The sequence below is a fragment of the Diabrotica virgifera genome, chromosome 6, assembly GCF_917563875.1.
Source record: "Diabrotica virgifera virgifera chromosome 6, PGI_DIABVI_V3a".
Classification (NCBI taxonomy): domain Eukaryota; kingdom Metazoa; phylum Arthropoda; class Insecta; order Coleoptera; family Chrysomelidae; genus Diabrotica; species Diabrotica virgifera.
The window spans coordinates 31811177-31829547 of record NC_065448.1 but is presented as its reverse complement, the minus strand read 5'-3'; the positions used below and the strand labels follow the sequence as shown (position 1 = coordinate 31829547).

Sequence of the window (18371 nt, the reverse complement as noted above, 5' to 3'; positions counted from 1 at the left end):
AAACCACCGGACAGACTTTTTTAACATTTCGCAGGGACTAAAACAGGGAGATGGGCTGGCCCCAACATTGTTTAACCTGGCACTGGAGTATGCGGTTAGGCAAATGCAAACTGGACGAGGAAATCTACTGACCAACCGAACGGTTCTACTGGCCGCTTATGCTGATGATATTAATATTATGAGTAGAACATCAACAGGAGCACAGGAAACATATGCAGAGTTAAAAACACAAACAAAAATACTAGGTCTGGAAATTAACAAAGAAAAAAACAAAAATAATGACTCAGACGAGAAGAAATATAGTCCCAGAAAACATTATACATGAAGATGACATTGAAACGGTTGAAAAGTTTACATACCTGGGAGTAGAAATATATGCCGACGGATCAGAAGATGGAGAAATACGGAAGAGAATAACGCAGGCAAACAGAGCTTATTTTGCCCTCTCCCATATATTTCGGTCTAAAAGTGTCCACCGAAATACAAAGATGAGAATCTATAAAACCTTAATTCGACCAATAACATGCTATGGCAGTGAAGCCTGGGTGCTGAAAGAAACATCCAAAAACAAACTCGACACATTCGAAAGGAAAGTACTTAGGAAAATACTAGACCTGTGAGGGAAAACGGAATCTTCAGAAGTCGATACAACAACGAGCTTTATCAACTTTATAAGGAAACGCCCCTGTCAAACTTCATTAGATTACAAAGATTGCAATGGGCCGGACATGTGATAAGAATGGGAGAGGATAGGCTACCAAAACGAGCACTGAATGCAAGAATGCAAGGAAAGAGACCGGTTGGGAAGCCACGAAAGCGCTGGGAAGACACAGTAAACAGCGACGCACAAGTCCTTTTAGGAGTCCGTGTATGGAGAAGAGCAGCCACAGACAGGCAAGGGTGGAGGCAAAAAATAAAGGAGGCCAAGGCTCAATTTGGGCTGTAGTGCCGTAGAAGAAGAAGACCACGGGAACATAAGGGAGGAAGAGGAAGGCCTCGGATGAGATGCAGCAAAAACCTCAAAAAGCATGACGGATCCAGATGGATGACCACAGCGCTGGATAGAAACCAGTGGAAAAGAGAGGGGGAGGCCTATGTCCAAAGATGAATAGATTAAGGCTCTAAGATAGAAGTCAACTTGTCAACAAGATGATAAGTAATTATTATAAAAATTACTGTATTATAACCAGATATTTATACCAAATAATTGAGATAGATCATGGCATAAGGATTTTTTTCTTTTAGATACTTAGTCACTACCATTCAAGCAGTTCAAAACAAATATAAAAATAACAATATTTTTAGACATAATTATTTGATTTAAGTAAGTGAAAAAATAGTGTGTCAAAGCATTGACCTTGCATGTTGAGCCGGCTAAAATTTTATTCTTCTAATATTTAGGGGGGTCAATAGTAGTGTAAATTTGAAATTGCGACTGAATCCCGCCGTTGCGTTAGCCGCCATCTTGATTTTACAGGAAAACCAAGATGCCAGTTTTGTTCAATATCTCCACCATTTTTAACTTTTTGATAAAAATCATTACTCACACTTTTTGTCTAAAAGTTGAAAACGGAGAGATATTGAGCAAAAACCGTTCTCCTTTTGTAACGGTTCACGTTACGAAATTAGATCTTTAAATATTTTTATAATTATTTTCTTTTGATCGCTTAATTAATTTCTCTAATTTTCTCGTAAAGGACTACTTGCGTGACGTCACAGTTCGGCGTCTACGGAACATAAGTACTTGTCGAATCGTTCCGTGACATTTAATTCATGTTCTGTGGTCGTTTGAGGTTCTCCTCTTTGAAGGAGCGAGGAATGATGAACACTTGGCTTGTGGCTGTATGTGAGGTTGGTTGGTACCATAAAATGGCAGATGATTTCCATCCAACTTATTTTATTCAGCATCAATTTAAAAGTGAAAAGTTACCACCAATGGTTTTCTGGAGTAGGGAGACATGTGTGTGATACAACTCCTCTTGGAGCCTGAACAGAAATCATTCGGTGAGGTTTTTTTATAATAGTTTTTTTGTTAAACTTTCTTAGTCAATCTATTAGGTGAAGTGTATGTAGTTTATTTCGATTTTTATTTAATATTCATTCAAGGAAAATTATAGGTATATTAACATGTTTTTGGTTTTTATATAACCAAATATTTTTGAAGTCCTCAAATTAATATTGGAAATAATTATCATTACTTCTCTGTACGTTTTAAACTGATTGAGCATCCAATATTTCTATAAATTGTCAAGTAACTATCTTTGCCTGGTTTCATACCATTTCATTAAGGTATATAATATGTGTGTAGATGGCTATTATTATATTAATATCATATTCTCTCAGATAAATCATATTCTATGTTCCAATTTCAAAGTCAATGTCATTATTTGTTCATGTCTTCACACCCAAAATAGTTCAAGGTTACCTGAGATTAGTTTTTGTTCCATTTAAATGGTCACTTTTTCAGTATCATTTCTTCTAAAAAAAAAAGTTTTCTCATTTATTTCTTCTCTTTACTTTTTGCTCATGTTTATATGGGAAATAAAAGTGGGAATGTTTTTTAGCCATTTGGGAGAAACCATAATGTGAAGTCGTAGCCCCTTTGATCACCTAGGGAAACCATAACAGCCACAGTCAAGTCATCAGGGAATATGTCAATTTGGGGAACAAGCTATGGGACGTTCCAGTCCCATTTTCAGTCGTCTGTACACCTGTACCTACAGGAAACGTGGTTCAGCACCTCCTCTGGTGCTCATTCTATGGATTGCAGCATCGAACCTTATCTGGAAGTCGTTCGATGAAGAGATTTGCTTGGGAACATTTAAGTTTGTGTGCTTTGAGTAATTATTGGTTTTTATATTTCAGACTCTCGGTTTAATGCACTCTGTTAATTTTTTCCAGATTTAGCTTACCTCTGGTTTTTTTTATGACATATTTGTATACTAATGTATTAGGTTCCCAAACTTATTTACGATCTACGGTAATTTCTTGTGCACAGGAATAAGCCTAGAGAAATTAGGTTTTACACTTTATTGTTTAATATTTATTTTGTAATATTAATTGCTTGTTCCCAGATATTTTGTTATTTATTCGCTTTACTTCATTTGTTCGGTTAATTCGTCGTTTCGGTATTTATCTTAACTTTATTTCTATAACTTTTATTCATTAATTTTGCTTAATGCATTATAGTATTTTCTCGTATTCAGGTTTATGCCTATTTATTTATATTATTTTAATCTTTGTCGGTTTCAATTTAGTGGTACGTAGCAAGCGTACTATAACCATTTGGTAGAAGTCTCATGTGAGTTGTACCTTATGTATATGTAAGAGGTATTTAAGTTTTGTACATACATATAACAGGACTGTTGTTATATGATATATCATGTTTAACGATAACTTTTGTCAAGTTAGAGTCATATTACCTATATATGCCTTGTTTCACTCAGATATTGTCAAAAATCTAGTAGTTATTTTTAATAAATGTTTATTTATTTTGCATATCATTTCTTCTTATTCCTTTATATTTACATTTATTTATATATTTAATATTTGACAGCAGTGTATGATACCTGGGAGAGTGATCGAAGATCATTTTCTTGGCGCCCATGATTTGTTAGTTTTATTTAATCGGTTCTTCTTTGGCTCTTATTCATCTTTATACATTTTCAGTACATTATTCTTATCTTAATATTTACCTTTTTTAGTCACCATATCTACTATGAGCTACTGTTCTTCGACAGGCATGCAAACGAGCCGTATCCATCCTTAAGTGTCAAGTTGTTCTCTTGTATCTCTTGCTAGCTAACTCTATTCAGTTTGCCTGTGTCCATTCATACTTCTACTTTTATCCCTTTAAATTCCCCTTTCCTCAACTTCATCATCTTATCATTATTTTCCCCCATACAACTACTTCAGCCTCTCCAGCGAGAAGCTATTTTCTACTATTGTCATTTTTGTCCCATTAGCATACAGTTGTCTTTTCTTTTCCTTACTTCTGTTGGAGTTTATTTTATAATTCTTATTCTCTTTACTTTTACTCCAACAGAAGTTCTTCTTCTTTAAATCCAAGATGGCAGCTAACGCAACGGCGGAATTCAGTCGCGATTTTAAATGTACACTACTATTTATTGACCACTAAATATTAGAAAAATAAAATTTTAGGCAGCTCGGCATGCAAGGTCAAATGCTATCCCGACTGGAGTGTACGGTTTTGAAAAAGGTAGTTAAATGACCTTTAAAATCACTCAACCCCCCTTTCCATTAAACATTTTGGGGGTTGTTTTATTGTTTTGGCGGGGGCTCCCCCCTTGCTAGAGAGTTGATGTAATTTAGTTGAAAACTGGTCTACAAAATGTCCCCCTCACAAATAAACTTTACACCTTTTTGCATATTTTATATTTTCTATAGGGACCAAATTATAGAGGGTGGCACCTTTTCAAATTAACACACTGTAAAAATGATTCTATGTATATTACCTTTCTTTACTCGAACTGTTCTTCTGTGTCCTGATCCATCCCAATAGCTGAAAGTTATATCAATTTCTTCCTCTTTTAATTTTTCTTGCTGTTCAGCCCATTCTTGTCTTAGTTCTTCTCTTAGTTTATTTTCTTCCTCCTCCCTTTCTCTATCCGGTAAAAAGCTAGTATCAACATTTGGGTTCTTTCTCACCTAAAAAAAGTTATATAAACATAAAAAAAGCAAAAAAAGTTGGGTGCTACTATAGTATGCGGTCTACACCGAGGTCTGAGGATGCAGTCTACCTGTGCATATAGCTCTTTTATAGTGTGGGATGTACCGATTGTAATCTGAAATCTGAAAGATTTGCACAAAATAATGAAATGCAAGAAAACTCTTGTAGAAACAACTCACAAGTAATAAACATTTGGAGGAAAATGTAAAATGAAAGGGAACTGATAATTTAGAAAAAAAAATGCACCCCAAATGTTTACAAAATAAATTTATCTGTAAGCTAATTATTTACAAAACAATACAGCCTAATTATCGTTAAAGAAATTCACATGATGACAAATCAAAATATCACAATCGACTTACAGATCCTACGAACTACCGAGGAATTACACTACTCAATTCTATATCAAAACTATTGACAAAAATTCTATCCCAAAAAATATATAAGAAAGCCGGTGTATCGGAAGAACAACAGTGTTTTCGCCCAAACAGATCTACAATAGACGCTATTTTCATAATGCGACAATTAGATGAGAAATAAATAGAATTCGACAAGCCATTGTTCACATGCTTCGTAGATCTGAAACAAGCATTCGACAAAGTACGATTAAAGGACGTGCTCACTATCCTTGAAAAGAAAAACATAGGTCAGAGGTATAGAAACATAATCAAAGAGCTCAATAGATCCAACACAACACGAATTAAAACCACACACGGGCTCACGGAAGAAATCAAAATCAATGCAGGCATTAGACAAGGGGACAGCCTCAGTCCATGCCTATTTCATTTAATAATGGATGAAGTTATAGGTAGTGTTAACATAATGAATCAGGGATACAAAATGGGTAACCGAACCATGAGAATACTTTGCTACGCAGATGATGCAATCTTAATAGCCGAAAACGAAGATAACTTACAACGCCTACTACAAAAATTCAAAATAACCGCCGAAAAGTATAACCTGAGATTATCCAAAGAGAAAACCCAATCGATGGTAATATCCAGGAACCCAATTAGATGTAAATTAGTAGTGGACGACCATATAATCGAACAGGTAATGGATTGTAGATACTTAGGTGTGGAAATATCTAGCGACAGGCATCTTTCGCAAGAATCAAAACAGCAAACAACGAAAGCAGTGAGAATATCTGGTTTCCTGAGGGATATAATCTGGCGGAATAAATATATGAGCACCGAAAGCAAAGTCCGCATTTATAAGACATGTGTTAGACCCGTACTGACATACGCAGCTGAGACAAGGGCCGAGACAACAAAGACCAAACAAATAATGAGAACAACAGAGATGAAAACCCTAAGATCCATAAGAGGTATCACACTCAGAGATAGAATACGCAACGAAGACACATTGAGAGAGCTAGGCGTTCAAGACGTAGGCGCGACGACACATGTGGAGAGACCACGTAGATCGGATGGACCCTGAACGTATGGCGCATTGGGCGAAAACACAGAAGCCCAACACCAAGCGACTCATAGTGTAACGGTCCACCCGTTATAATATCATTTTTAGCTCTTTAATTATTTTTATAATTATTTTCTTTTGATCGCTTAATTAAATTCTCTAATTTTGTCGTAATTAAATATTTACGTGACGTCACATTTCTATGTACGGAACATGCTCTACGCCTCTGGTGGCGAATATGACCTCGCGTTCTGAGAGTTTGACGTTTACCTTAGGGAGAAGCACATTTCGCTCGTTACTTGACTCTTGGAGCCGGAATAGTGAAGTACCAGTACCCAAAATGGCGGAGAATATCTCCATAAATTAATTAAGCATTTGTGTCTACAGTTCCCAGTTTGTCTTAAAAATAATATTATAGTATCCAGCTGTGTCTTGAACCAGGGAAATGGCAGTCCACTGGGAGTTTATTCCCGGTAATTATTTACTTTTTATATAGTCAGGTTTTTATATGACCGCTTAAGTATATCGTTTTTGTGAAATATAGGATTCTCATTGTTAGATTCAAATCAATGTGGATTTTATATAAATTAATCGATGTTTTTAAGATTCCGTCCAGGAAAATTCTATATTCTTTTCTAATATTTTTTTAACATAACCAAACATATGAATTTCTAAATTAATGTTGGAAATAATCCAGTTTGCACATCCAATATCTATAGATAATTTATTCAGGAAAAATTCTAGTAGTCTTCATTTTTGGTTATAATTAAGTCAAAAATTTCTCTTGAAGTCTGCTAACATCATAAATACCCTATAATTATTTTAAAGATGTCATATCTATTCTGTATTTAAATTCCACACTCATGTGTCCGTTCTTGTCAAGGTCAAGTAGTTCAGTAATAATGAGAGATTTTTTTTTGTCGCCTTTTTACATTATCATTTATCCTAAAAACACTTCTCTAGTTCTCCTTTTCTCACTTTTACATAGAAACTAAGACTGGGTAAATATTTGTTTTAGCCTTTTGGGGAAGTAATATAAAACGAACATGAGAAATCATAGACCCTCACCCACCTGAGAGGAATCTATTCCGGCTACACAGTCAGTCACCTGGGAGCAAGCGAAGCGTTCCAGCGTCATCTTCGGTCTCTACACCTGTGCTTACAGGAAGCATGGTTTGGCACTATCCTAGTGCTCATTTTCTGGGAACCTTTTGGTTTTTCATTTGAGAAATGGGTTTGTTTGGGAACACTCAGTTTGGTGTGCTTTAAGTAACTTTTGGTTTTTACATATCAGACATTTGGTTTAATGCACTATGTTAATTAATTTTTTTTCCAGATTTAGTTTACCTCTGGTTTTTTTTATATGACATATTTGTATACTATTGTATTAGGTTCCCAATCTTATTTACGATCTATGGTAAGTTACTTGTGTGCACAAGGTAATCAGGCCTAGAAAATTAGGTTTTTATACGTTATTTATTTTGCAATATTAGTAGCTTGTTTCCCAGATATTTCGTTGTTCTATTCGCTTTACTTCATTTGTTCGGTTAATTAGTCGTTTCGGTATAACTTCATTTCTATAACTTTTATTCATTAGACTAAGTTTTCACTCTAATGGCATATAACATATCCCACCAGAATGAAAACAATGGGAACCTTCTCTGGTTACACCTCCGAGGCTTCTACAATTTGCAAGCCATACGGATGCTGAGACTAAGGAAGATGAGGGAATTCTACAATTTACAATTCACGTCACATCTGCTCAGCGCGGTAAAGTTCCAACGAGACTGGTTCCCTTCATACTCCACACAGAGTAAATGTAAATCAAAAATGAATAACCATTTTCAATTTCGTTGCAAAACGAAAATACAGCCGAACAATATTCCAGTCCAATCAGAGAGTGCTGCAAGCACCTCTACCGGTTTCGAAACTTATTAGTCTCTCATCAGGAGGCACATATGCTGCTCTCCCTGATCCAACCAAAACAAACCCAGCGTGCAGTCCCGAATTGCAACGAACGAAATGGCATAGATGCCCTAGCGGCAACTGCTAGCAAAAGACTAAGTTTTCACTCTAATGGCATATAACATATCCCACCAGAATGAAAACAATGGGAACCTTGGGAACCCAATTGAAAATGGTTATTCATTTTTGTTTTATTCATTAATTTGTTTAATTCATTATTGTATTTTCTCTTCGTCAGGCTTGTGCCTATTTATTTATATTATTTTTAATATTTGTCGGTTTCAATTTAGTGGTACGTAGCAAGCGTACTATAACCATTTGGTAGAAATCTATGTGAGTTGTACCCTATATGTAAATAAGAGGTACTTATGTAATTTTGTAACAGGTAACGTGATTGTTGTTATCTTAGATATAACTTTTGTCATGTTAGAGTCACAGTATATGCTTTGTCTAACTCAGAGATTGTTAAAAATCTAGTAGTTATTTTTAATAAATATTTATTTATTTTGTATATCATTTATTTTTATTATTCCTTTATGTTCATTATTACAAATTTAATATATTTAATATTTGACAGCAGTGTAAGATACCTGGGAGAGTGATCGAAGATCATTTTCATGGCGCCCATGATTTGTTAGTTTTATTTATTTTGTTCGTCTTTAGAAATTATTCATCTTCATTCATTTTCAGTACATTATTCTTATTTTATGATTTCACCTTTTAGTCATCATTACTCTCTACTTAGAGCTACTGTTCTTCGACAGGCATGCAAACGAGCCGTATCCATCCTTGAGTGTCAAGTTGTTCTCTTGCATCTCTTGCTAGCCAATTCTATTCAGTTTGCCTCTCTCTTCATACTTCTACTTATATCCCTCTTAATCCCCCTTCCTTCAGTACTACTGCAAAGTAGTATTTTTCCAACTTCGGCTTCAATGTAGAAGTCCCTTAATTTTTATTTTCATAATAGCCACAACTATTTTGTCCCACAGTTACTTTCTTTTTTCCTTACTTCTGTTGGAGTATATCAATATCTTTACTTTCACTCCAACAGAAGTCTTCTTTAGACTTGTTTCAATAGGAAGACCCAAAAAACGATGGTACGAGAGTTGGAGCTCCGGATCGCAGCAAAGACTGTAACAGAAGAAACAGGACATAGTCCTATTACAAGAAGAAGAAGACAATCGACTTAGATGGAAGTGTGATCGAAAGTGTCGAAGGATATAATATACCTAGGTCAAACAATCAAACTAGGCAACCAGAATCAAACGGCAGAGATAACTAGAAGAATTCGAATGACTTCCCAAGTAGCAATTTTTCGACCCATTGGTTGTCAGTACAAACAAATGTACTGTATACAACGTTGCCTGAGAGCATTTTCAGTTGTTTCGGCCAACGTCCCCTACCCCGACTGACATTACGATGTTACAACCTTTAGTTATACGGGCAACTAATTTATTACCATTGTGTCACAATGATTGTGACAACTACATAATATCACAGTTCAGTGTGGTTCAGTTTTTTCAACAATCACAACGAGTTAAAAATGTTATAATGCTAAACTAATTTACGCCCTCCTGGCCGACTCTGTAGTTGTAGTTGAGTAGTTATCTGTCACGTCACGACTCTTGTGTTGTTCTAGAGGTGTGACACGTTTGCGGCAACTAGGAGAAAAAGAATTTACTTTATAACCTTATTTTTTTCTTATTATTATATATTTTATTCTGATGGAAATTTTCGATTTATTTAACAACCTGTTTATTTGTTTTTTTAATAGCTGGTTTCCATTCCATTGTTTTATCAGTAGATTTGAGATTTGATAACCTAATCTTTGTATCAGCTTTCGTAGACAGGGTTGCCAGGTCAGTTTTTACTCTTTCAGTAGTTTTGTTTTCACAAAATCAGTAGATTCTTTTTAGGCCATGTAAATATACAGTAATACAGTGATATGCACATCCGTCCTAAATGTCCCAAGAGGAATTCCACAAAATTGGAAACCTAATTATTCCAAACCACCAACTGGTAATTACCATTTTTTAGCTAAAATCTACTAAATCAAAAACTAAAATATACTTATGGATTTTTGGGATATATTTGGGATTTTTTATAATAAAAACAACAGCTAACTTAAGGGGATAGGCGCAAAATGTCGTCTGTTAAAATGTTCAATGTATTTTAAATGTTTTCATTTTTGGCGAATCCTTAGAAAACTAATAAGTATTTTTGAAAAATTTAAACGCACAAAGAAAGATTACGTTATTACCGAGGACCGAAAGTCCCTGAAAACTTCTATAATGTTTATTTTAATAAGTTACAGGGGTGAAAAAAGGAAAAAAATTAGTGTGACTTTTAATTTCAAATATCTCGTTCAAAAGAAACGTTTTGGTTTTTCTAAATAATGCAGTCTTTCATTCTGCGTTTTAATTTTCCAAAAATACTTATTATAGTTTCCTCATGATTCGAAAAAAATGGATCAAATTCTGTTGAAATATACCAAAAATCTACTAAAAAATATTGCCTACTAATGGTTTGTTTTTAACCAAGAGGAGTGATTCAAATTTACCGCGCTGTAATGCTTGTTTGTAATTGGTCAAACTGCAGGCAAGTTTACTCCACTCTTATAAAATTTTGACACTAATGACATTTATCAAATTTTGACCCTAGTGGAATTTCATAGGTTAGTTAAGATATACCGGCGATTTCTTGTGTTATCTGTGTTATTCCTTTAATTTTTAGATTGTTAGTTTGCTATTATATAAAAAGCAGTCGTTTTTAGAACTCTTTAGCGACGTATTAATATAATATAATATTCATGGATTACCGTTGAGGGCCGACATGATCAACCAAAAAAGAAGATGTATTTGGTTATTATTCTAGTGACTTTCTTAGGCGTGAATTTGCCTTTTAAGTTTACTCCTCCTGGTTAAAAAATAAACTATAGAATTTTTTAAAAAAATATCAAAAATCTACCAAAAAAGTAGAAATCTACTAAATGTGGCAACGCTGTTAATGAGAATGATACACTTTTGACACTGGTCACATGACTTCTGTCACCCAATAAGAGGGTGCGTTCTAAAATGGTTTTGATAGTCGGCGCAGCCGGGTTTGGTTGGCGATTGGACTTCTAAGTTGTCTTATCGTCTAAGGTTGGTGGTAAGGTATTTTTTTAGTAATATTGGTTAATGCGCCATTTTGGTTTTACTTGAGATTTTTGGGATGTAAAGAAAATGAAAACACAGAATATAAAAAATGCAGGCATTTTCTGATATCTTTAAAAGCACCATAAATACATTAAATTTATACAGAACATCTTTAACATAAATTTTGACTATTATATTAAAATTTGATTTTTTAAATTTGCATATTTTTTGTCAAAAATGTCATAAAAAAAGGAGCGCGTGTGTTTTTAAAAGGTGAAATATCCATATTTGACGGTAATCTGAGATGCGTTTATAAATTTCACATCAGGTAATAAGTCTTTTATGTATTTATATAAATTTAAATACCGAATACGATGTCAAAACAGTTTACTTTTTGGTTTTCGCATTCACCATACAGGTGTTAAAAATATAGGTAAAAAAACATAACTAGTCTGACTCCTTGAGCAACCATTGCACGCGCAGGTGCTTTTTATAGTCGCTTCAGTTGTCTTATGCAACGCGTACGAAACGATGTTGCTTAAACAGGAGGTTGCCTAGGCAACGTTAAGACAACTCAAAAATCGTCCACCAAATCAGTGCAGAATAGGGTCGTCTTCTAGGCAATAACAACGTTGTAAGAAAACGTTGCCACGCGGTAGATAACGTTGTCGCGTCGACAAATTGCTACTTGGGTTGGGCAGCAGTAGGAAGACTCAGTAATTTGTTGAAAAACAAGAAGATACCAATAAATCTAAAGAAAAGGGTGTTCAACAATTATCTTCTACCAGTTATGACCAATGGAATGGAGACCATGGCATTTACAGAGGTATCAGCCAATACAGGGTGAGGCAGATAAAGGTCCTATTAGAAGAATCTCGAGAACTAAAGCTAACAGAATAATGAAAATTGGAATACAAGGGTTTTGAGGTATAAACTATCTAATAAAAATATTTTGGTCTCTTTGCTACTTCCGGTTATACCGGAAGTTGATTGTTACTTCGTATTTTTAAATAGAACACCCTATATATTTTTACATTTTTGGATTCTCCTCGATTTCTTCTTTCTTAAAATATAAGGTTTTGTAATATTGTACAGGATAAGTTAAAAGATAATTACGTTTTCTTATTAATTTCGTAGCAACATTCACATCCTGCAGGATTGTAGTAGTTTGACATAATAAACTCTATTAATGTTCAAATGATTTTTAATATAGTCTACTATTGTTAAGAGTTATTGGTATAGTAAAATTTTTCATTTTAGTATACAGGGTTGGTCGAAACTCGAAATGAGTATTTTCTGAGTTTTCTTAAATGGAACACCCTGTATTTTAGTATTGTAATGAAATGTTATTTTAAGGTACTTTTTAATTTATTAAGCATTCCCTTGAAATTTACCTTAAATAGATGGGCTGGCTCGTTTTCGCTTCAGAGGTGTGCACGCTAGCTCTGCTGAGGAAACCTGTAAGGCAGAAACAGCTGTCTAGAGATTGTGCATCCCTCTGAATCGAAGGCAAGCAAAAATCATATTTTACTTACCTTTTTTAAATTTGATGAATCTATTTCTTCTTTGGGTCTTTTAAAATTACTTGCTTTAACTATGACTTGTTCCTGCTCATTTTCATCATCATCGTCGTCATTTTCTTCTCCTTCTTCATCTTCAAGGTTGAAAGACAGTGCTTGGATCTAGAAGCAATACTTAAAACTTTTTATTTTAAACTGCAATTTCGATCAAGAAAACAAATAGATCAGTAAATGAAAAATGAATGAGACACTATTGTGTATTTAGGTTCCTCTGTTCCTCTTACCCTCTACTTCACTTTTGGACTTAAGCCCAGGGTTGCTTTTACTTGTGGGGTGAAAGCCACCCCTTCTCAGGGAAGTCCAGAAATGGGTAGCCTGACTAATTCTACGCAACTTTTGATTCGCAACAACTCTCTAGAGATTTAACACTAAGCATGTAAATACTTTTATTTATTTGCTAGTGAAAATTTTATTTTTCACAAAAAAAAACGTTTTTTGAGAGGTTTTTTGCAAAAATTCGTCAAAAATAATGTGCATAAAAATATATACCTAAATGATTAAAAAAATGAATATTGTCGACATATTATTTAAGTGAACAATTTTACCAATTTATGCACATATTTAAAGCATTTCTTATGCAGAAAACTCTTAACTTTTTTTTGGCATAGACAATTACTCAGTCAACCAGTCACAACATAGTAGCCACGTAATTACAATCACTAGCTAAGGGGAGTAATATACAGAGAGAGTCTGTAAAGTGGAATAAATTCAATATCTCAAATACTAATTGTTTTTTTGGAAAATGCTCAGACCCGTCGATTAGTATTTCAAATTGTCCTTTTTGACATTCAATAAAAATGTATACAGGGTGTCCCAATTTAGAGATATGACGTCATCGTCGATTTTCTTAAATGGCAACACTGTCATTTTGATAGCTAATTTGATAGGGTTTGTAAAGTTATACATAACTGCAAAATATCAAATTTTGATTCTCTACCATTTACAAGATAATAGAAAATAACAAAGTTATATCTGTAATTTGGAATATATTCAATAATTAAAATACTAACTGTTTTTTTGAAAAATGCTCAGACCCGTCGATTAGTATATCAAATTGTCATTTTTGACATATAATAATAATGTATACAGGGTGTCCCAATTTAGAGATATGACGTCATCGTTGATTTTCTTAAATGGCAACACTATCATTTTGATAGCTATTTTGATGGCGTGTGTAAAGTTATACACATCTGAAAAATTTCAAAATTTTATTCCCTACCATTTACAAGATAATAAAAAATAACAAAGTTATGAAGAACAAGAAGTAATCAAATAATAATTGAATTTATTTATTTCAATTAAGCAAATGCTCATAACGTTGCCCATTGACAATTTGACAATAATTGAGGGCAACATTATGAGTTTTTGCTTAATTTATTGAAATAATTAAATTCAATTATTAGTTGATTACTTCTTTTTCATAACTTTGTTATTTTTTATTATCATCTAAATGGTAGAGAATACAAATTTGAAATTTTGCAGTTGTGTATAACTTTACACACCCTATCAAAATAGCTATCAAAATGACAGTGTTGCCATTTAAGAAAATCAACGATGACGTCATATCTCTAAATTGGGACACCCTGTATACATTATTATTATATGTCAAAAAGGACAATTTGATATACTAATATACGGGTCTGAGCATTTTTCAAAAAAACAGTTAGTATTTTAATTATTGAATATATTCCAAATTACAGATATAACTTTGTTATTTTCTATTATCTTGTAAATGGTAGAGAATAAAAATTTGATATTTTGCAGTTATGTATAACTTTACAAACCCTATCAAATTAGCTATCAAAATGACAGTGTTGCCATTTAAGAAAATCGACGATGACGTCATATCTCTAAATTGGGACACCCTGTATACATTATTATTGAATGTCAAAAAGGACAATTTGAAATACTAATCGACGGGTCTGAGCATTTTCCAAAAAAACAGTTAGTATTTGAGATATTGAATTTATTCCACTTTACAGACTCTCTCTGTATAGTGTATGTGTTGATTAAATGTCTTGTTACTTATGTAGTAAAGTCGTCTTCATTGTCTTTACAAAGAGACGCTAATTTTATCTGAACGTCTGTGGTCTCTCAGATAATTCCAAAGGGCCTAGCCGGGTAAGATGGTGAAGAGTGCCCCCAACTCAATTTAAATTCCAGATAGGTCACTTTTTAGCACATATAGAGGAACTCACTTTATGAAATTTTTAGCCCCCTAGGTGGTCACGTGACCCTCCTAGAGCCTAATTAGGCTTTTTATGTTTTTATTTTTTATCTCAGCCGCGTCAAGAGCTAGCCAAAAACTTTATTTAAAAAAGTTGTAAGTGTCAAAAAGATCTATATGAAATTTTTTTTTAATTTTTTGGCGGGAAATTCGAATTTTTAGAACAATTTTAAACTTTTAAATAACTCTGAAAAAAAACTAAGACACTCGTTTTTACCAAAAATCAATTATAATGTGTATTTTTGCACAATCTTTCACCCTGAATTTTTTCAGATTTTTAAACTTGGTGAAACGTACCTTTAAAAATAAAAAACCGCATTTTTTCGGTTTTTTTTTTCGTTTTTTGATACAATTTTATACATATTTTTCAAAAAAGGTAACACCGTCACTAGAATAGGTAAAAAAATAAAAAATAATTGGGGTTTGCTTAATAAAATTTTTTTGTAACGCCATCCATTTTCAATATACAGGGCGTTGAAGAAAACAAAATTTTACACATTTTTTACGATTTTGCCGAAACTACTGGCAACATTGCAATAAAATTTGGCAGGTTTTAAGAGATAGTTATTGTTCATTTTTTGACATACAATTAAGAATTTTATATTCATCATTAGCGCGCATACGGGTAATGGTCTGAACTTTTTAAAGAAAAAAAGATGGTACGCCACTGACATATTTCAAATTAACAATCATTTTTGAATTCCTCGTTCCATTTGTGAAAAAAATCTCTCTTCCCATTTTTTCATACGACGCGCCGTTTTGTTGCAAAAAATAAAATATCTTAACGCTTCCAAAGTATTCGAATTAATTTTTATAATGGATGTACGAGTTCATGTATGTAGATGTAGAAACTACTAGAAGTTCGAATGCTTTGTAAGGGTTAAGATCTTTTATTTTTTGAATAAAAATGGCGCGTCGTATGAAAAAATAAGAAGATAGATTTTTTGTCACAAATTGAACGAGGAATTCAAAAACGATTGTTAATTTGAAATATGTCAGTGGCGTACTATCTTTATTCTTTAAAAAGTTCAGACCATTACCCCTATGCGCGTCAATGATGAATATCAAATCCTTAATTGTATGTCAAAACATGCACAATAACTACCTCTTAAAACCCACCAAGTTTTATTACAATGTTGCCAGTAGTTTCAGCAAACTCGTAAAAAATGTGTAAAATTTTGTTTTCTTCAACGCCCTGTATCTTGAAAATGGATGGCGTTACAAAACAATTTTATAAAGCAAACCCCAACTATTTTTCAGTTTTCTACCTATCCTAGTGACGGTGTTACCTTTTTTGAAAAATATGTAATAATATTGTATCAAAAAACGAAAAAAAAAACCGAAAAATGCGGTTTTTTATTTTTAAAGGTACGTTTTAGGTCTGGATCCTGCGTATGAAAAAAAAGTTGATTAATAGCAAGCTGAAAATTTGTTAATAGCTTAAGGGTGTCTAGTCGAATAAACTTTGATATGTGTGAACACTGGAACAGGGGTAGTTTTAATTGTGGAACAGGTTAAAAATTTGGAACGGTCACAGCACGAAAACGGCACATTTATTTTGTCCGACAGAACAGACTTAAACTCTTCGAACAGAGATTAAACTCTCATGCAAAAATCAGACTGCTATTTATCACCAAATGGGCGTTTTAATGAGTGGAACATGTAGAATATGTCAAATGACAGGAATTATGACAGGTAATAAATAGCAGTCTGATTTTTTCATGAGAGTTTAATCTCTGTTCGGAGAGTTTAAGTCTGTTCTGTCGGACAAAATAAATGTGCCGTTTTCGTGCTGTGACCGTTCCAAATTTTTAACCTGTTCCACAATTAAAACTACCCCTGTTTCAGTGTTCCCATATATCAAAGTTTATTCGACTAGACACCCTTAAGCTATTAACAAATTTTCAGCTTGCTATTAATCAACTTTTTTTTCATACGCGGGATCCAGACCTATTTCACCAATTTTAAAAATCTGAAAAAATTCAGGGTGAGAGATTGTGCAAAAATACACGTTATAATTGATTTTCGTAAAAACGAGTGTCTTAGTTTTTTTTCAGAGTTATTTAAAAGTTTAAAATTGTTCTAAAAATTCGAATTTCCCGCCAAAAAATTAAAAAAAAAAATTTTCATATAGATCTTTTTGAAACTTTTTTAAATAAAGTTTTTGGCTAGCTCTTGACGCGGCTGAGATAAAAAATAAAAACATAAAAAGCCTAATTAGGCTCTAGGGGGGTCACGTGACCACCTAGGGGGCTAAAAATTTCATAAAGTGAGTTCCTCTATATGTGCTAAAAAGTGACCTATATGGAATTTAAATAGAGTTGGGGGCACTTTTCACCATATTACCCGGCTAGGCCCTTTAATCGTAACACATTCCTTTTGTCAAATATTAATAGATAAAACGTTAGTGTTCAAGAAATAGTTAAAATGTCCTGCTCTTTATATATCTTTCTACATAAAGAAAAAAAAATGTAATTACATACCTGTTTCTTCTGCTTATTTTTCTCAGCTTGTTTCGCCTCCATTTGTCTTTGTTTCTCCCTTTCTTTCTCAGCTTGTTTTTGAGCCAACTTCTTTTCTCTTTCTTTAACAATATTCTCTTGCTTTGCTTTCATTTCATCAAGGGTAACTAAACCTATGGTAGAGCTCTAAAAGACACAAAGTTAATGCTTTTATTTCTAAAATCAATCGAAAGAAGTTAAAAGATGAGAAAGAAGGTCTATTCAGGAAAAGAATAGTAGAAAAAATGTGTTGGAACACGAAAGGAAGTCCTAGAGGTACCAGATACCTACAGCAACTATTGAAATACTTGGAAAAACGTCAGGAAAGCAGTTTGAGAATTAATAGATTTGGTGATGGTCAAACAGAGTACAAGAAAAAATAAAAGAGAAGAGAAAATTATATAAAATGTGACAAGAAAACAGGTCGGACACAGATCTTCAAAACTACATCGTCGCCAAAAAAGAAGTGAAAGTAGCGGTGGCAAAAGCCAAAGCAGATGTGTATACAAATCTATACGATCAACATGATACTAGGGAAGGCGAAACAAAGACGTAGAATAGCCAAAGAAAGCAAAAGATTTTAATCAGATTATATCCGAGATGAAAATAATAAAATACTAATTCACGAAAAGGGTGTCAAAAAGAGATGGAAAAAGTACTTTGACAGTTTATTAAATGAGGAATTCAAAAGAAAACCAGTTGAGTTAATAGAGACAGTAACAGCAATTGTCAACAAAATAAAAATTAGGAAGTGGATGAAACACTTCAAAAAATACAGAAAGGAAAAACAGTTGAACAAGATGATATTCTTGGGAAAGTGTGCAGAGCATTAGGAAAGACAGGAACAAGGTG

General features: G+C 33.5%; 1 protein-coding gene across 1 annotated transcript in view; it reads right to left on the bottom strand.

Moving 5' to 3' along the window:
- LOC126887535 (protein FAM50 homolog) overlaps positions 1 to 18371 on the bottom strand; it is a 36970-nt gene that overhangs the window by 9485 nt on the left and 9114 nt on the right. The window contains exons 2-4 of the mRNA XM_050655191.1: positions 17502 to 17666; positions 12747 to 12893; positions 4476 to 4668 (exon numbers count right to left, since the gene is read on the bottom strand). Coding sequence (XP_050511148.1) covers positions 4476 to 4668; positions 12747 to 12893; positions 17502 to 17666 — 505 coding nt within the window. The remainder of the gene's footprint in view (positions 1 to 4475; positions 4669 to 12746; positions 12894 to 17501; positions 17667 to 18371) is intronic.